At 40.8% G+C, this 18,051-nt stretch overlaps 1 protein-coding gene across 2 annotated transcripts; it reads right to left on the bottom strand.

Moving 5' to 3' along the window:
- Nucleotides 1-1,423: 1,423 nt before the first annotated feature.
- On the bottom strand, nucleotides 1,424-16,346 carry UBE2I (ubiquitin conjugating enzyme E2 I). 2 transcript variants are annotated; one of them, XM_069810628.1, is made up of 7 exons: nucleotides 16,203-16,346; nucleotides 10,731-10,809; nucleotides 10,408-10,491; nucleotides 6,887-6,959; nucleotides 5,161-5,270; nucleotides 4,923-5,002; nucleotides 1,424-2,081 (listed from the first exon to the last, which is right to left on the bottom strand). In XM_069810628.1, the coding sequence occupies exons 2-7, from the start codon at nucleotides 10,794-10,796 to the stop codon at nucleotides 2,018-2,020; spliced, it is 477 nt and encodes a 158-aa protein (XP_069666729.1). In that variant the 5' UTR covers nucleotides 10,797-10,809; nucleotides 16,203-16,346; the 3' UTR covers nucleotides 1,424-2,017. The 2 variants fall into 2 exon arrangements, with proteins under 2 accessions (XP_069666729.1, XP_069666730.1); XM_069810629.1 differs by lacking the exon at nucleotides 16,203-16,346 and adding an exon at nucleotides 15,820-16,022.
- Nucleotides 16,347-18,051: the final 1,705 nt, after the last annotated feature.

Here is an 18,051-nt window from a genome sequence, read left to right as displayed (position 1 = left end):
CATTACTTGAAGCAGCACTCCACCAAGTCAGAAATACACATTGTCCAGCCCTTAAGGATCTGAGTCGGAGACTCATCAGCACTAGTATCTTAGTTCACTTTTTTCCATATGCCTGCCAGCTTGTGTAGTGAAAATGCACCTGTTAGCAGTTGTCTTCTGTACATTTAACTAGAATGCTCTACTGTTTCCAGCACCCAAGTAGAACTTATTTAAACCTAAACTTCAGCAACCCTTCAGGAGAATTGGAGATACTGAGGACAGTTCATAGTGTTACCTTCATATATAGAAGTTCTTCAAGTCACAGCAAGATTTTCACCTCTTAACCCTCATCTACTGGAAACAATAAACACTAGCCCTACTGGAACTAGAATTGGCAGTCACAGCAGCAGTTTTAGTGGTACAAATATGCCATTTCCCTTTAAAAAGAAAAAAAAGAAGCCCAAGTAAGTGACTTTGACAGGGAACCTTCTCCTTTAGCTCAGTTTCTCAGTTACTTTCCCAGCCCAAGCATATGAAGTCTTTTCCAAATCAGCTGCTGTAACAAGGATTTCTAGATAGTGACAAGGAGGCAATCCTACACAAACAATTTTTAGGAGACTGAGAGTAACGTGAGGATGTTAGCTACTCTAATTTGGGGGAACGCTTTTATGTTACAAAGCTGTCGTAATCAAATGCAGACAAGCAGAACAGATCTGGGAACAGAGCTGTATCACGCTTAGAATAACTTAAGTCTCTAGCGATAGCCATTTTTTGATAACAAAAGCACTGAAGAAGCTACAGCTCAGATGGAACAAAACTTCTCACACTTCATTTGTTTTGCAGAATGATTTTGACTAAAAATACAATAAAAAAAGCAGTTAAAGTTTAATAGAGGGCATATCAGCTTGACATACATGAAAATAACTTACATAATTTAACTGATTTCCTTTACAGAAGGAAACTGTAATTGCATAGAGCACATCCTTTTCCTAAAAGCTATATACATTGACATATGGAAGAAGGCACAGAATTATTTCTGATAAACAAGTACCATTTAAAATCCCCAGTTGCTGTAGGTCCCCTTGCATTCCATGGACAGCTTCTATAATTGTTCATATCAGTCTAACGCTTGTGTTATTTTATGTTAACATGGTCACACCAGTATGTTGATCCCATTATGCACAGTAAGCAATTGGTCTCTAGCTAGTCAGAATTCCTAAGGAACTGATCAAAGTTTAATAGCTGCAATTACCACTTGGGGCCCAAAGAAGGGCTGCTTTCATGCTGGGGGTGGGGGCAGGGAAAAGAAATGAAGGCAACATCTAAACAAAAGGTAAGTGCAGCATCACAGGCCTTAAAAACAGGACTTGCACTGAATTGTGTTCAGAGCCATTTAAATGGCAGTCTTTTAATCATTTTAATGAAGATAAATGAAACAAAGCCCTTTATATAAACAGTTTATTTACTCTAAACAGCAACACAGACAGAACGCCATATAAACACAAAGGAAGTGATGCAGAATAAGGATGCTGGCTGACTTTGGATCTCAGAGGCTCTTAAGCAATAACAACCTAGTTTCTGAAAGATAGAAAAACAAATTCAGGGAGGGAAGGGGGTGGAGGGCATGATTTTTTTTTTTCATACAGCCAGCTAGAGGCTAAATATAGTTCTAACATTTTAAAGCATGCCTGCATCAGATAGCAAAGTAACTAGAGATACTAGTGAATTTATAGAAGTATAAAAGTTTATAATTTTACAGCAGTTGAAATACTGACATCAATATTAAAATAAAAGCAAGTTTTACATAACAATCAAAAATACAAAAGACTGAAGGAAGAGACCCTGTATGAAAAAACTGGGGGCAATTCAGCAAATTTAGAACTGTATACAAGTGGCGAATATGGAAAATGGCACACATACAACCCCCTCCCCTAAGTGGATATTAATTGTACATAGCAACATTAGATTTTGCAAAAGTTTTGTAAACAAGTTCTTGCCAACCAATCCCTTCCTTTTTAAGATGCTGCATGACAGATGCTTATGATGGTGCAAACTTCTTGGCTTGTGCTCGAACCCTCTTTTCGTATTCCACTCTGTTTTGGCTGAATAGAGGAGAGAGAAAGGGTAATTACAGCTTGAGAAATCAGAGGCCATATTATAGAGTTATTCTTCTATTTCTCTTCAATATGAAACTAAGTCATTGCTGAAGGCAAAACCGTTAGATAGGAATTCACCAAACACTACAATTTATTACAGGCTTTTCTGGACCATTACTCTGATAATTTCCTTTGGAGGGAAGTAAGGTACTGTTTAACTAGTTTCTTTCCAAACTTCATCTGCTGTCAAATGATTGTACTGTCTGACTTCATACCATACCAGTCTCTATAAACAGGTTTGCGCCTGCTTTTTTTCAAGGCCAGCTGTACCTTACGTGCAAGCATTCTTGCTCATCAGAACACAAGTTTTCCACTCCCCATGTTAAGACCTGAGGTCATTAACAATAAATTCCAGTATCCTAACAGCACAAAGTGGTTGATGAGAGCAGTTCGCTAACAGCTGGTGAACTTCATATGATTTTTGAAGTGTCATCTTTACTGCTTTGAGGAGAGAGGGCAAGTGCTCTTTTAAGAAATGGGAAAATGGTAACAGTATGGTAGGTTCAGCCTTTATCTCTGCAGACCCTGACTTACAGCATTAGGTTTATCCTAACCTCAGTTGGAAAAAAAAAGCTAGCTCAACATTTTGAAAAAAAAAAAACCAACCTACAGTTCACTAAGTCTAGCATACTTGCTACAGATTAATTAAACAAGCAAGTACTACTTCAGGGAACTATGACCAGTCATTAAGCCTCAGACTCGACACATAAAAGGGCAAGTTCTTTGTTTTCTATTCTTGGGCCAACAAGGGATGGTAGTAGCTTAGTAGAGCATCCATTTACATTCAACGCCATATTTTGTATTAGCTGTCAGAAGTGTCAGTCAAGAGCTAAACAAAAATTTGTTACCATTACTCTTGTGCCAAAGGTAGTTTACAGTGACTAGATTTTGCAGACAGCTTTGCAGTAAACTTAACTTACTTTCAGCTATGAAGGCTTGCTGCAGTAAAAAAAAAAAAAAAAAAAAAGGCAGCAAATTATATCCTCAGAAGTTGACAGTTCGGGGGGGGAGAAGAAATGAAGCCAATTTTGGTCACATCCAATGAACAATTACCAGCAAGCAGACCGAAAATACTCTAGTTTCTTCTCAAACAAATTTACAAACTTTATTCTAAAATTTTTCTTTAAGTTATATTGCATTGTCACATGAGAACACAACCTAGCTCTTAAGTCTCACACCCTCAGAATCCACACAAAAGAATGCCTGCCATAGTAGACTCTGCATGCCTACAGCAGAGAGGAGGAAGTAGGTTAGCACATTCGGAGTGCTAAAGTTAGACTGACAGTACCAAAGCAATCCTGAGAATGTGAACAAGTATTCTTATTTTGAATACAAAGTTTATTCTTGAATTTTAACAATTTGACTACAAGACATCTATTTAAATAACACTGCATCTTCCCCAGTATTTATCAACTATGCCAAATTACAGATGCATACATAATCCTGCTCTGTTGAACTTCTTCTACCAGTTACTCATTAAGCAGTAAGAGAGACACACTCTCAGACTGCAGAAATATAGTAACCCATCTGGAATACTATGCATGTCCAAAAGACATGAAGAATAAATGGGAGACTACATATCTGAAGTAACAAAAAATGTGTAATAGTTTATTCTTAATAGATTTTTTTTTTTCTAGAAGCACTTACAATAAAGCAGAAACAAGAGTAGCAAAGACTGGTTTTGTACATATATGTGTGTGGGAGGTGATAAATAAAACACACAGACTATTTATACATGTATGAAAGAATACTATTCCTGCCCTATATTCCCTCAGAGTGGCTTTTAATAAAAAGTAAAAATAAAAATGGGGGGAGCCCTGCCTCATCATTACTGACTCCCAAAGGTGCTGCCTACAACTGTGGCGATCTAACTGTCCTCCATACGCACACAGTCCCACCAAGTCTTCTGTAGATACTTAAAAAAAAAAATAGAGTGAAGCCCTTAATTAAATCCAAGATGCACTACCCATCCCTATGTTTCCTTTTCACTAGGATCTTATAATAGACTTTCTTGACATAGCTTGCATGTAAAGTCTCAAAATGCCATTTTTCAAACTTGGCACTCTCCTGGAGACTTGTTCTTCTATCCAGAATGGTAATTCTACATTTCCACCTTGGTCATTTCAGTAGCTGTCAGTGCCAACAGCATTTGTTTAAAGTGTTTTGCTCCCCTAAAGATTATAGATTTTACAATCCATTTTTAATGCTGGGAAAAATTTAAGATTAAGCAAAAAAAAAAAAAAAAAAGAGAGAAGTACTTTTTAGCTCATAAATTATCACCTTTCCTAACCAATGCAAACTTCATTCTGCTAAAGCTACAAGCTTTCTGTACTTTTTAAGCTATTCTTTTCGAAGATCCAGTTTCCACACAAGTGCTTATAGGTACCCACTACTGGACAGAAGTAAGTTACTCCTATACTGATGAATGGGACTTGTTACCTAATTCAGTCTCCTCTATCACTGTCTCATGAAGTCATTATGCCTCATCACTACTACTCAGCCTTTAGGGGAAAGGATTCTATGTTGGGCTAGTACCAGGATGAGAATCATGGTCTAACTGAAGGAGTCTTCACACTTTATTGCTGTTGCAATGCTATTAAAAGCTCCACTAGCCTATTAACCCTGAAGTTACTGCTCAAGTTTAGCACAACCTAGGCATCTCTACATGATACAGCCATGAAGGTAGGAAAATTCACCATATCATTCCTAAAAACATTTGCATGTTATAGCATTAACAGACAGCTGTAGGCAATACAACAGCTTTCAAGCTGATACGCAGATACTTACCAGTAAATTGTGTAAGCCTCTGCTTGAGCTGGGTCTTGAATATTTGGTTCATTTAGAAGTTCTTGTATTCCTAACAAGATCTGTAGAAGAATGAATAGAAGTAACATAGGCACAGATATTACTGAGACATTAAATTAAAAAACCCGTAGAAACACCCAGTGAACATCTTATATTCACATCAGATAAGCAAGCAAAGCAAATAAAAGGGCTAAGAATAAGTCTAAGTACAATTAATGACCTGTTTAATTGTGATTGCTGGCCTCCAGTCCTTATCCTCCTCTAAGATGGAGAGACACACTGTGCCTGAAGGATACACGTTTGGATGGAATAATGGTGGTTCAAATTTACCTGAGGAAGAAGAGAGAATTACTTGCATGCAGCACTAAGACTAAGATCAGAGAGTTGGTTTAGATTAGTGGGGACAAAAAAAAAAGAAAAAAAAAGAAAAAAAAAGGCTAAAGACACCCCGCCCCCCCCCCAAAAAAACCCCAACAAAAACCTGCACAGATTTCTGGAGCTATTAATACTGGTTTTCTTCTTGGCTCAGCCTGCACCTAAAGCAGGAACTCCATCACATCTGTGCTATCCATCCAGGCAACGTAACACTATCATTGTGACCAGAAATCTTTTGGTATAGGAATGGAAACTGACAAAATAGTTTGTAGTAGCTTTGTGGTAAAGACCTTTTTAAACCAATCCTGTCTTTACAGACTCACATACTACTATATAAGGGAAAGGTACTGCCCTTCACTCTTCTCTCTTCACTTTAAAATACTGAAAGTTCCATACAAAGAAGAGTAAGTTTCTAGCATTTTCTTCAGTTTCACTTTTCCTTTATGTATAATCAAGATGCACTGAACAAGAGGAATCAAGTTTAAGTTGCAAGACTGACTGAAGGAGTAGGCTTGTGCAGCTCTCCCTCTGCCACAATCTATATTCTGGCATTTCTTTAATCTTTACAGGACTTAAATGCAACAGCCACCATCTTGAGTAATGTAATGAACACTTGTTTAGCGCTATGAAATATCTACATGTTAGTGCAGTTTTCAAATCCATCTGACATCACAAGTAAGTCTTGCTTATGAGCTGCTCAGTGAAGTTCAGTAGGAACTCAGAAGCTGCATTGGTAAGAAGTCTTACCAGTCACATATACATCTTATTTAAGGCATGAGAGTTCATTTAACACTTGCAGATGTGCTAGTTGGTATATCTCAAGATACTGTTGTTAAATATTTTCTAGTTAAAAGATATGTTTCCCCTTGTGTCACATGTATTTAGGTGGTAACAAATACCACCTAACAAAAGGAGTAGCCAAGACAACTGATACAGCCGAAACACCAAAATGAAATGAGAAATGAACCGCTGTCAAAAGAGCCATTTGTAATCAGTCATTGATTTGAGTTGGTAGCCAATTCAAAAACCAGGAAACTAGGCAAGGCAATAGATATTTTCAGATTTCTAAAGTAGGTAAGTTGAAATGGGATAAGGAAAATTCAAAAACTTAGCAAGGAAACTAGGTATCTGAAGATATCTGTTGTACGGAGTATCAGGAAAAGAACAGATCCATGTTTTAGAGCAAGTCAATTAAAAGGTTAAAGTTGATGGAACTTTTTGGGTTTTAATTATTTTTTCTAAGTTCTTGCCTTAGAAGACCAACTTAACAGTAAGAACACACAAAGGGATTTGGTCTAACCATGCCTACCTATTAGTTTCCTAAGAGTGCTGATCAAGTAGCAGACCCTTCAAGCACTGCTTCTGTCAAACTTTGAGGAAACCCATACAGCAATCCCCCTCTCCTCCCAATTTTGTTCTATTGAGCACTTAACTCATTTCATCACAACTTTCTAAATGCAAAGTGGTGGGCGGGGAAAAAAAAAAATCTGTAAGAACAGTAATTCATAGAACCTCATGGACTAGTTTAACATTTTTCTAATAAACCCATGTTTTTTAGTCATTTTACTTACATTTTGGGGGTGAAGAAGGGTAGTCATCCTTGAAAAGCATCCGTAGTTTAAATAAGCCTCCTTCCCATGGTGTCTATAAAAAGTTAAGGTAAAGTTTAGACTACAGCAAGGAAAAGTCAAACTTGTGGAAAACAGCTTATCAAGAATACAGTTTCTCAGGCAAAGCACAAGACATCCTTCTGCTACACAGCAGAAAACAGCTGTCCTACGCTGTAGCATGCTGTCTAGACTGAGACAAGTTATCCCACTTATATAAGGAGTTGAAGAAAGGAAACCCTGCTTTTCCACTTCATTACAGCTAGTAAGTGTTGCTGAGTCATCAATAGTTGGGATCATTGCCAACAGTTCCATATACAAGTTTTCATAGTACACAGAAGAACAGAATACTTCAAGTTTTACATGATACACATGCAATGAGGAAGGGGCCATTACAGCCCCACTTAAAGTAAGTCTGAGAAGATAAGATATGGATACACCCCTTAAGCACGTGGATGTAAATGGCTTCTATTTTGCCTCATGAGAACGTGGCTAAGAAAACCACAAGTGAACAAAAAATTTGCACAGCACTGTAGTACTGCTACAGTTAATGAGGTTCACTAAACTAACGCTGTCTGGATTTGGTAGCAGGTAGTCTCACACATTCCATCTTTTTGTGTAACAAATTCTAAGATGCTTTTTATCCCCATCAGAAACTGGGAAGAGCACTGATAAGAGCAGCTCCCATGCTACACAGCAGACCAAATAAGACAGCACTACTCAGAAGGGTCATATAAACACAGGAAAACATCTAGCAAAGCACAAAAAGCCTGTCTCAAATATATACTTCCTTGTCATCTTACTTGGAAATAAGGAAAAAAGCCCATCTTCTGACAAACTGATTTCTGGCAAGTGTAGAAATACAGAAAAGTTTATTATATATGTAAAATTCAGACCACTTCTCTAACTTGCCCTTGCTATGGAAACACTGCAATGAAAATAAGTGTTGGGTTCATTCTTTAAAACAAACTGGAGTAAAGATGGTCTCACACCTTATCGACATAAATATTATCCTCAGGGACAGACAGGTACGTTTGAAGACCACTTTAGGAGGAAATCCCTAACTCTTTCCTACCTGAATTATGTGATTTTTTTTTTAGCAGAAGGAAAAAGAAAAAAAGGGAAAAAACCACCAAAAAACCCGACCCCAAAAAAGCAGCAGCACTCCATTGTCGTTGGTATTTATTGTGCAAAGTGTCAAGCTAGAATAGGAAAAAAAATGTGCTACTGAATACCAAGATAACGTTGTTTTAAAAAGCAAATTAGTTTCATTACATTTGCTATAGTGCACTTAAAGAACTTCTTCTGAACAGCTGTAGTCAGTTGTCAACAACTAGTAATATCTATTCTCCATACCTTCTCAGAAGAGACGTGTCCATTTTTAGAAGAGAGGAGCCTTTTGACAGAATAAACTTTTCCTATTTTGTTTGCTTCCAGTCATAGGTGAAGACAAACAGCTTTTAATAATTTCTTCGAGTAGAACACCAGAACAATCAACAAAAAGTTTTTACTGTCTTTCTGATAGAGCAACATACCTTATGGATCAAAGACAGCAGACACTCAAAAGACTTACTAAGATAATAGTTTGACAGCAGTATCATCAAGATTGTATTGCGTTACTGGATGGGTTGCAGATATTGAGTCAAATTCTAGGTAGTTAATAAGTGATTTGCTGTCAAAAAAGTGAATGGAGATATCCAACCCAGGACTAACACCACACGTTACTTCAATTTTGGATCTGGCTGACAAGAAAGCATTTTGGTGTTTTCAACTACTCATCTGTTTTACAGGAAGCAGCTGCAGTACAGCATGCCTCCAAACACAAAGGCAATAGAGGGCAACTGGTTGGTCGGGTAGACACGAGCCAGACATGCTGCTTCTTGTTAAAGACACAGCATTTTTACTAGAGTAAAAACCCTGATTTTTTAGATAAATCTCTACCAGGAATCACATGAGCATAACTGATCTTTTCCTGGTGTGATAAGTTTTCTAGGAGGCAAGAAGCTGGCTTTAAGTGTCTTGTTTGCTTGATTTTGTGGTTTACAAAACTTTAAAGCAGTAACATGAAGATTTTGTATGGCCTGAAGATTTTGTATGGCCTGAAGATTTTGTATGGCCTGAAGATTTTGTATGGCCTGAAGATTTTGTATGGCCTGAAGATTTTGTATGGCCTGAAGATTTTGTATGGCCTGAAGATTTTACGTAAGTATTTAAAGGCGACATCTTGAAATGGTACATAACTGGCTATTACGAGGGATAATCTTATTTTGGCAGAACACGAGGGGATGAGTTTTCCCTTACGCAGTTAAATTATTTTTAGGTGCTTCTTTAAGAACTACCTTGAGCTGTGCAGACAACTACTAAAATACTGAGCTAAGTTATAACCGTAACAGCAATGCCATATTCAGTGTTAAACTGAGGTAGTAGTACAGAATCTGCAGGTTTTGCCTACACACCTTGTCTTCTCAGAATCTAAGAAACGAGACCTTAACGGGACTTAAGCACATTGGCAAGAGGCAGTAGAACAGGCAAAGCAACAAAAGAAGTCCCACATCCAATGCAAAATGCTGAAGACCCAAAAGAATGAAAACCATCAAGTAATTAATAGTAGTATCTCAGAAGAAACAATGGCATCCAATAGATTCAAGAATAATCTCTACATGCTAAGTATCATCTTGAAAAATAGAAAGAAGAGTCTGCTCAGAATGAGGTGTTATAATGGCAGTGTACAAAATCAAAGTTTCATGCATTAATGATTATTTCCACTTGAAAATTTGCATTTGTCCTGTCCCCTGGAACCAGAGCAAGCTGATAAAAATAAACAATTCTGGTCTCTACAGACTTTTTCCTTTCCCTTGTTATTTTAAGGAAAGGGACACAGAAGCACAAGTAAAATCACATAAAAAGAAACAAGGTTAGAGAGTTCTATTCTTCTTTCCCTAATACAAAAAGGGAAAATTCCATAAAATGGAAGGCAATGAGATTCCATGTTGATAGCATAGAATTTTTTTCCATTAAATCCAAAACCTTAAAACCAGTGCTACAGCACTTCTCTAGGACTGCAGGGTCTCACTATTTAGTGGGGAAAAAAAGGTACTGGCAGTTAACCAGCAGAGGCAACATTTTGGTAGTATTCATTTTCAAGCTTTAGGGCTTAAGCCAGCATTTAGTAAGAACAAAAGTCACAATAAACCCTGGCATAAAGTAGAAGACAATCTCAAGTCTGCTCAATGCAGGATTCTCACATACTCCTCTGAAAACTTTTATTCTTTAGGTGGTCAGTGACAACAGCTGAACAGGCTCATGGTATATTTTGTCCAGTATCATTCCTAGCCCACTCCACCTAGATTCTGAAGTAGCAGCAGGATCCAAGCATTTCTATTAAAGTACATATAAGTCATACTCTCAGTTGTCAGTGTAATGCATGTGCAGGTTTATGTTACTTTTCACCATAAGTGAGATGTTAGGACAACAGTAAGTCTTACCCCTTTCTTTCCCGGAATAGCACACTCCCAGTTCATTAGATTCATTGTGCCATCTGGATTTTTTGTAGGTACTGCTACAAATCCCTGAATTAAGGCAAAAAGCCAAAGAGTAAGGATTTCAGAAGATGTACTTAGAATTCTTCGTGACATACTTTATCTTTACACAGAGTTATCTCTTTTTATACTACATAATTTTAAGCAGCTTTTTTATTTAAAAAATTAATTTAATTAAAAAAAAAAAATCACATCAGGGTAAAGAAAAAAAATCATCATCAGAACACCAAAATAACTGCAATCAGAAATTTGACAGTTCTCATACTTACAAATGGATGATCTTTTCTCCAGGCTTTTCTCTCCTGTGCAAGTCTACTAAGAGCTATGCCAGACATATTCAGAATCCCTCTAAAACAAAAATAATTGCTTTTAGTATAAACTTTTACTTACAGTGTAAACAACACATTATATTATCTGTTCATAAGCCCTGCTTACTCAGGAAATATTCTGGCCTCTGATTTTCACTACTATAGCCAAGACACACATTTTTGCACACCCTGCAGAAGTTAACATTCAGAAATAACATCAAGTTTGCCCTTGTCAACAACCTCTTAGTTATGGGACTTGACCTACAAAATACTATCCCCAACTTGTGTTTTATATCTGAACCACATCTTAGAAACAACTTTGACAGCAGCTTGACAACTGAAACGCTATTAGTAATGGGAAAAGTACGCATGGTACTTCCTACTTGTGCAACTGATAAACATACATCAATCTCCTTACTACAACACAAAAGGTATGGCTTTCTTCTGTAGGCAAACACCTGTACTGCTCCTGTTTCTGGCAAACAGGGGAATAAGAATGTTATTTTCAGACTGTAGCTTCCCGTTGAAAGCCAGTATTCTACACAAAAGCAACACAGGTGCAGAACTTAACAAAATCACCTCAGTTTTGCAGTGATGCCACTATACAACTTCTAGACAGCAGAAGGAACAGACAGGAATACAGAACTGAGTGAAGGAAGAGCCACTGGCCCGCTCATTCCACAAGACAGGTTTTCAATTCCGCTATAAGCAGAATGATCTTTCTGCACCTTCACTGCCTTAGTAACAGCCAAGCCTGGTGTCTGAGACTGCAGAAGAAACACGTACAGCACAGGCCACTACTGTGCATGATGCAAGAACAGTTCTAGACGCAACAGTTGCCAACAAAATGGTGCTTTGAAATTCAGAGGAGGATTCTCCATTCACCCAGAACAGCAGTCAAAGGGAGAGTTTATTTTTCATTGTCAAACTGTATCTAAACTCAGGGCTTCATTAGCCACATGGTCAAAACAAACTCCAGTGAAGGTTTTTAATCCTCTTCCCTACTGCATTTATACCCATTTTAAATAAGAGCTGATACTTGGCAGTTGGGGAAGTCAGGCCAATTTGTTCTCAACTCCACACATAACCAACAAGCCTTTATGACAGCCAGGAGAGTAGAATTCTTCCACTAAACAAGGTCACAGAATTAATGAAAGGAGTGTTACCACTCTATTAAAACAAACACTTAAACACTGGTTAAGAACTATGCAAATTCACATTCTATTAATATGTAGGTTACTTGTAAGAATATTGCAGTCTACTACTATAACCATAGGAATTGTAGCTCACAAAGATGCTTGTTTTAAAAATTTCACACATTCACGCTATGCCCTTTAGCATGATGTTCATGCTGAAAATATGTACCAGGAACTGACCTATTCCATGTAGGATATGTAGAAATGTTCATCTCATGTTCATCTGTTATACCCTTTAAAGATTAGAAGACAGCATGCTTCCAATTTAAATATTTACACATCAAAGTGGCTTAGCAGTGCAGACACCTTAACTAGAAGTCTTTAAAAGCACCAGATTAAGAATTTTATGCAGTTCCTAGGACAGCTAGTATTTCAAATCCCTCCTTCTAGCATTTTTTCAAAATCAGTTTTGCATGGATGGCCGTAATCCATAATTTCAACTCCAAACTAGCAATTAAATTCATGTCAGATCAAGCTTCTTAAATCACAGAATCACAGAATGGTTTGGGTTGGAAGGGACCTTATAGATCATCTAGTTCCAACCACCCTGCCATGGGTAGGGACACCTTCTACTAGACCAGGTTGCTCAAAGCCCCATGCAACCTGGCCTTGAACACTTCCAGGGATGGGGCAATCCACAACTTCTCTGGGCAACCTGTTCCAGTGTCACACCACCCTCGCAGTAAAGAACTTCTTCCTTACATCTAATCTAAATCTACCCTCTTTCAGTTTAAAGCTATTACCCCTTGTCCTACCACTACATGCCCTTGTAAAAAGTCCTTCCCCACCTTTCCTGTAGGCCCCCTTTAGGTACTGGAAGGCTGCTATAAGGTCTCACTGGAGCCTTCTCTTCTCCAGGCTAAACAACCCCCACTCTCTCAGCCTTTCCTCATAGGGGAGGTGCTCCAGCCCCCTGATCATCTTTGCAGCCTCCTCTGGACCCGCTCCAACAGGTCCATATCCTTCTTATGCTGGGGGCCCCAGAGCTGAATGCAGTACTCCAGGTGGGGTCTCACAAGAGCAGAGTAGAGGGACCATTAACACTCAGTAAACACACACACACAAAGGCTATATTCAGTCCAATATTCCTCTAGTATTCCCAACACATCCGTCCTTCTTGGTTGTATGTCTGAAGATTTGAAGGACTTAGTCTACACGAACTGTACATACCACTTCAGATCTACCACATGCAGGAGATGTGGAGCTACTGAAAAGATACCGTCAGAACAAAAAGACTCTCCCTTAACCAAATTATACAGGGAGTAATTTTAAATATTTTGTGAGCCCATGCCCTTGCAACAGATGTAAATGAGCTACTGAATATATGGCAGAATTTCAGTTGTGCTGTTAGTAGCTGGTGGTCCACTGTAATAATACCAACCTTCCCATAATAGTTTGAGAAAATTTTTTGTGCTTATAAACCACTCAAATATTCTTAGGTAGTTTAGCAACTCAGCTACCTTTTCTGCCAAGAAACATATTACAGGATACTTTCAAACACATGAATTATATTTCCTGTGGCTAACAGCCAATTAATTACATGCACCTCAAGGGAAATGCCAACTTCTCAGAGGGCATATAAATGACATATGTCCTACAAAACATCACCAATCAAATAACTTTCCAACAGAAAACCCCCAAGTTTTCAGGCTCTGTATCCTGATTGCTTTTGCAACTGGTTATGCACTATACTGTGCCCCAGTAAATTAAAGATTTTCTTATGTTTTATAAATACCTTTTCAAATCTTGAGGCACTTGACTTAGTTAAGCACTGACAGGCTACATCCAAAATTTCAGCATATATGAGAGACCACAGGCTTCAGTTACCCTGATGAGTGCAGACAAGCATCTAAAACCTCATCACAAACTACTACCAAGTAGAGATTAGCGACAAAGAAGACTGAAAGCCCGTTTCAAAAATTAAGATCCTGTTAGGTAAGCATCCCCTCAAAAGTAAGTCAATCTATTGACAAATTACCAATATATACTCTCTAGCAGCTCTTCAGTACAAGAACTTAACTTTAGTCCTGCTGGAGCTTGAGATAGGACAGAGATTGATCACCTCAGTATATATTTTGATCTCAAAAATTATGGAATAGCAGGAAGGAGTGAGATACTAAGTGGGTATTAAACCTGAAGATGCGATATTCTCACTGCTACTTTTATATTCTTCAATAATTTATGTGCATGGTTTGTTTGGTTGCTGGGTTTTTCTTCCTCTCTCCTTTGGAATAGTAGTTTGCCCAGATATCTATAAGTTAAGTTTAGCTCTTGTAAGCTTTTGAAATACCTCACAAGTGCAAGATATGTCTATTGACCTGAAATAGTTAAATTAAAAAAAAAAAAACCCCAAACCAAAAAAACCCACAAACACCACAGACACCACCAAAACCACATACAAAACAAAAAAACCCCAAACACCCCAGTTCTTAGGATTTATTTTTTTTAAATATCACAACTAATTTGTTTTCTTCACCTGAGAAATTTACTGCTGATTAACAGAATCTAAGTCCTAACACATTTACGTGCTACATCACTGGAAAGAACACAAACTTTCACACCAGAGGAAGTATATCAACCCTACCTTGCAGGGGCCACACAACTGTACTTAAGAGACCAGTCTTCACGTTGTGTTTGGGATTAATTCCCCCAAGCACACTCTGGCATTAAGAGGTAGCAATGCCCCTTTTACTGCTATCAACTCATTAGAAAATTAACAGAAACTTCCAAATTTACTCAGCAGTTTGCCTCTGCCGCTGTTACTACTACCTATTTTGGAAAAAAGGACAAAGCAAATCCAACACACTCATCACAGGCGCAAACTTTGTGTTCCATTACAAATCATCTTACCCATCTATACCCTCTGATGGCGGGGGGAGGATAGAACCTACTGCCAAACACAAAATGCAAGTCTTGCAAAGAAGCGTTCACATGCCACCGGAACGGCAATTGCACCCACAGTTCTGACCCATGACAAGTCTCTAAATACATTAACAACATGCTCTTTAAGTCTGAAGAACTTTCAACAGCTCTTATTAATTCCAAACAGGAAAGAAAAAAAAAAAAACCCAAAAGAAAAAACCCGTTAAGATTACTAGCCTCACATTTTTACTTTGCAGGTTAAATACTGACAGAGGAAGACATTATCAATCGGCGTAGTGTGCCCCAAAACTATACAAACTTTACTTTTCGGAAGGGTGGAGAAAGCCAAGAGCTGAGGTTTAATCAGAGCAGGCTAAGTCCCGACCGGAACAGAAAGTCTCCTCCTGCCTGGGGCACGGAAAAGGTGGAAGAGGCGGCACTAAGCCGAACGGCTACCAGAGTCGCGAGGAGAACAACAAAAGGAGCCGCGCGGCAACAGCTCTCGATGCCCGACCGGCCGAGTAGCTTCGCCCGGAGCAGCCGCGGCAGGGCCCAGCACCGCCCGCCTCCGCCGAAGGCCGCTGCTCTCGCGGGCCCTGCGCGGGGGCCGGGTCAGCCTCCGAGGCCTGCACAGGGCACCCCGGCGCCCGCCCGCCGGCTCCCGGGCAAGCACCCCTCGGGGCGGGGACCGCTTCGCGCAGAGCCCGGCAGTGCCCGGACCTCCTCGGTGAACTCGGCCCGCGGCGAACCGGGACCTCCGGGGGCGGGCCGCGGGAGACGCGGAGCCCGCCTCAGGCGGTCAACGACGCGCTGGCGGGGCCGGCCGCGCGGCCGCGGCAGGAACCGCCAGGCCCACACGCCCCGCCGCTGGCCTGCCCCTTCGCGCCGCAGGCGGCGAGCACCAGCCCAGGCCCCGCTCTCCCAGGGCCCGGGCCGCCTGCGCGCCGCGCCAGGCCCCACCGCGCCAGGCCCCTCGCCCGGCCAGGCCTCACCGTGATCGGCCGCAGCAGCCGCGCGTGTCCCGGATTGAAGCGGCAGCGAATGACCCGGATGTTCCCGACTCGGCTCCCCCCCCCCCCCCCCTTTGTCTTTGGTCCGGAGTTTCCCTCCCTCCTTCCTCGGTGCGGCGCGCGGCAGTGCTGCGTGTCCCTCAGCCCGACCCGTCCGCACCGCTGCGCCGGCGCGGTATGACCCCGAGCGCCATCCGTCCGCCACGCTTTACGCATCCTCGCGACACAGGACCCAGAGGCGACCGGAACAATGCCTGAGCACGGAGCGCAGGAAGGAATCCCAGCGGGGCTCTCCCAAGCCCGACCGCGTCCTCGTGCCCCTCGGCTCCCACAAGCCCCCGTCGAGAAACCGAGTGAACGTTTACCTCGGGCGCCGAGAGAGTCACCTGCGCCCTGAAAAGGGTCTGCTCCCTCGAAGGGCGCTAGCACGGGTCTCGCAGGCCGCGCCTGCCCCGGGACGCGCTCGAGCCTGGCCGAGCCCCACCCCCTGTGCTCAGCCAGGCCTCTGATTGGAGGGCGGGGGCTCTGCCCCTGGCGGGGCTTTTGCAGGTGATGGGCAGGTGGGAGAGCCTGTCAGAGGGAGCGGGGGGCGGGGACGGCTCCGGCCGCCGGTGCCGCCGCAGTCACTTGGTTCCCCGCCGTTCTGAGGCGGCAGGAAGTCCGGGGCCGGTTGAGGAGCCGCAGCGGAACGCCGCTGTCAGCCGTGCCACAGGCGACCGTCCCTCTTGGCCGTCGGTCTGGGGCTGTCCCCACGTCCGTGGGGTGCTGGAAAGCACAGAGACTTGCTGACGCTTTCTCTGGTCAGTCTTTAGTTGTGTGTTTGGCCCAAATCTGCTTTTGTTTTACCTAATTTTTAAGAAGCTTTACGCTCTGTAGCTTTTGTTTTCCACTGAGGATTTTTCTTGCGGGGAGAGGGGCGTCTAAGAATGCATTTTTGGTGGCATATAGGGTATGAATCACATTCTGTTCTTGTCTTTGACTTATTTTTGTAATTTTAATGAAACGGGAAATTTCGGTCCTGAAACCTCTGCTTAGCCATGCCTTGCACTGGTCTGCATTTGTTAACGTTTCTTGAACTATGTTCTATGTGGTATTAAAGTTCAAAATGGTTTTTCTTCTTGGGAACTCTAGAATTAACTATTTCAATAAATAATCACTTAAATTTGAATCGGCCCCAATCAAAATACATGCTGAAGTTAGGAACTTTGTTGCCCAACATTCCACCTAGTGAGCAGGCACCTGCAAGAGTGATTCATCTTAGGCACATTAGAACACCCATTGGAGGAATTCTGTTTCTTCATAACCCCAGGCAGCTGGAATTCAGTTACAACTGGCACCTAAAGCTGGCAGAATAAATCTAGGCATTGCTGGACTTTTTTTTGTTTATACTTTGTTCTATCTGGCTTTTAAAATTCCCACTTAAAATTTTGTTAATTTTTTTTGCCTATTGTATCACCTCAAACATGATGTATGCAATACGGAGCTTTAAACTGTCTTGAGAAAACAAAAGGCTGTTGCACAGGGTAAGGCAACAATCTACAATTCACGTCCGTAACAGAGGGGGCAAGATGTCATCAGTTTAAACTACAGTAAGAAAAATGGCGGTGAAGTATTAAAAAAATTCTTCTACTGGCAAAGATACTACAACACTAGGCTGCCTAATGGGGAGAGCATGGGTATGAAGTCTTCATTACTTAGGGCTTTAAAGGCAAGTTAGACAACACGCATTTTAATTGTAGCCGCTCCTGCCTTTAGCCAAGGGGATGAGCTGAGTGGCCTGTTATAGCTCTTTTCAGTTGTTTTTTTTTTTTTCCACTGAACAATTCATATTCTCATTTAAATTTATTTTGGTTTTGACTCCTACGGAAAAGATAAAAAAGGTGAGCATTCTTTCTGTTTGTATCTCTCTAGGCTGGTCTCAAGAAAATAATTGAGCTGTCAAAGGAATGGGTATTGCCTGACATAGCAAGATCTTTGTTTTAAATCTCAAAGTTGTGTCAAGCAGCTAATGTTTTTAAGAGACCTTATTGCCAGCAGAGATGGAAAAGGACAAAGTGCTTCCAAAGCTTCCACAGGCATACTTGTAACAGCTATACATCATCAAAGAAACCTCTCATTCCAGGATGGGTCTGAGTTTGTGCTTGGAATCACACATCTACCAGGTTGATGTCTCAGTTGAAATTGACTTTTCAGTCTTTGGATTCACCTCCACTA

Source organism: Haliaeetus albicilla, chromosome 22 (genome assembly GCF_947461875.1).
Source record: "Haliaeetus albicilla chromosome 22, bHalAlb1.1, whole genome shotgun sequence".
Lineage (NCBI taxonomy): Eukaryota > Metazoa > Chordata > Aves > Accipitriformes > Accipitridae > Haliaeetus > Haliaeetus albicilla.
The sequence above is the reverse complement of the archived record's forward strand: the minus strand, read 5'-3'. Positions and strand labels throughout refer to the sequence as shown.

What these genes read in the sequence shown, in the direction of transcription:
- UBE2I (XM_069810628.1), bottom strand. Translation starts at nt 10,796, where the DNA reads ATGTCTGGCATAGCTCTTAGTAGACTTGCACAGGAGAGAAAAGCCTGG. An exon ending in GGAGAAAAGATCATCCATTT is followed by an intron (nt 10,492 to 10,730) that starts GTAAGTATGAGA and finishes GCCTTAATTCAG; the next exon opens with GGATTTGTAGCAGTACCTAC. An exon ending in CTATTCCGGGAAAGAAAGGG is followed by an intron (nt 6,960 to 10,407) that starts GTAAGACTTACT and finishes AACTTTTTATAG; the next exon opens with ACACCATGGGAAGGAGGCTT.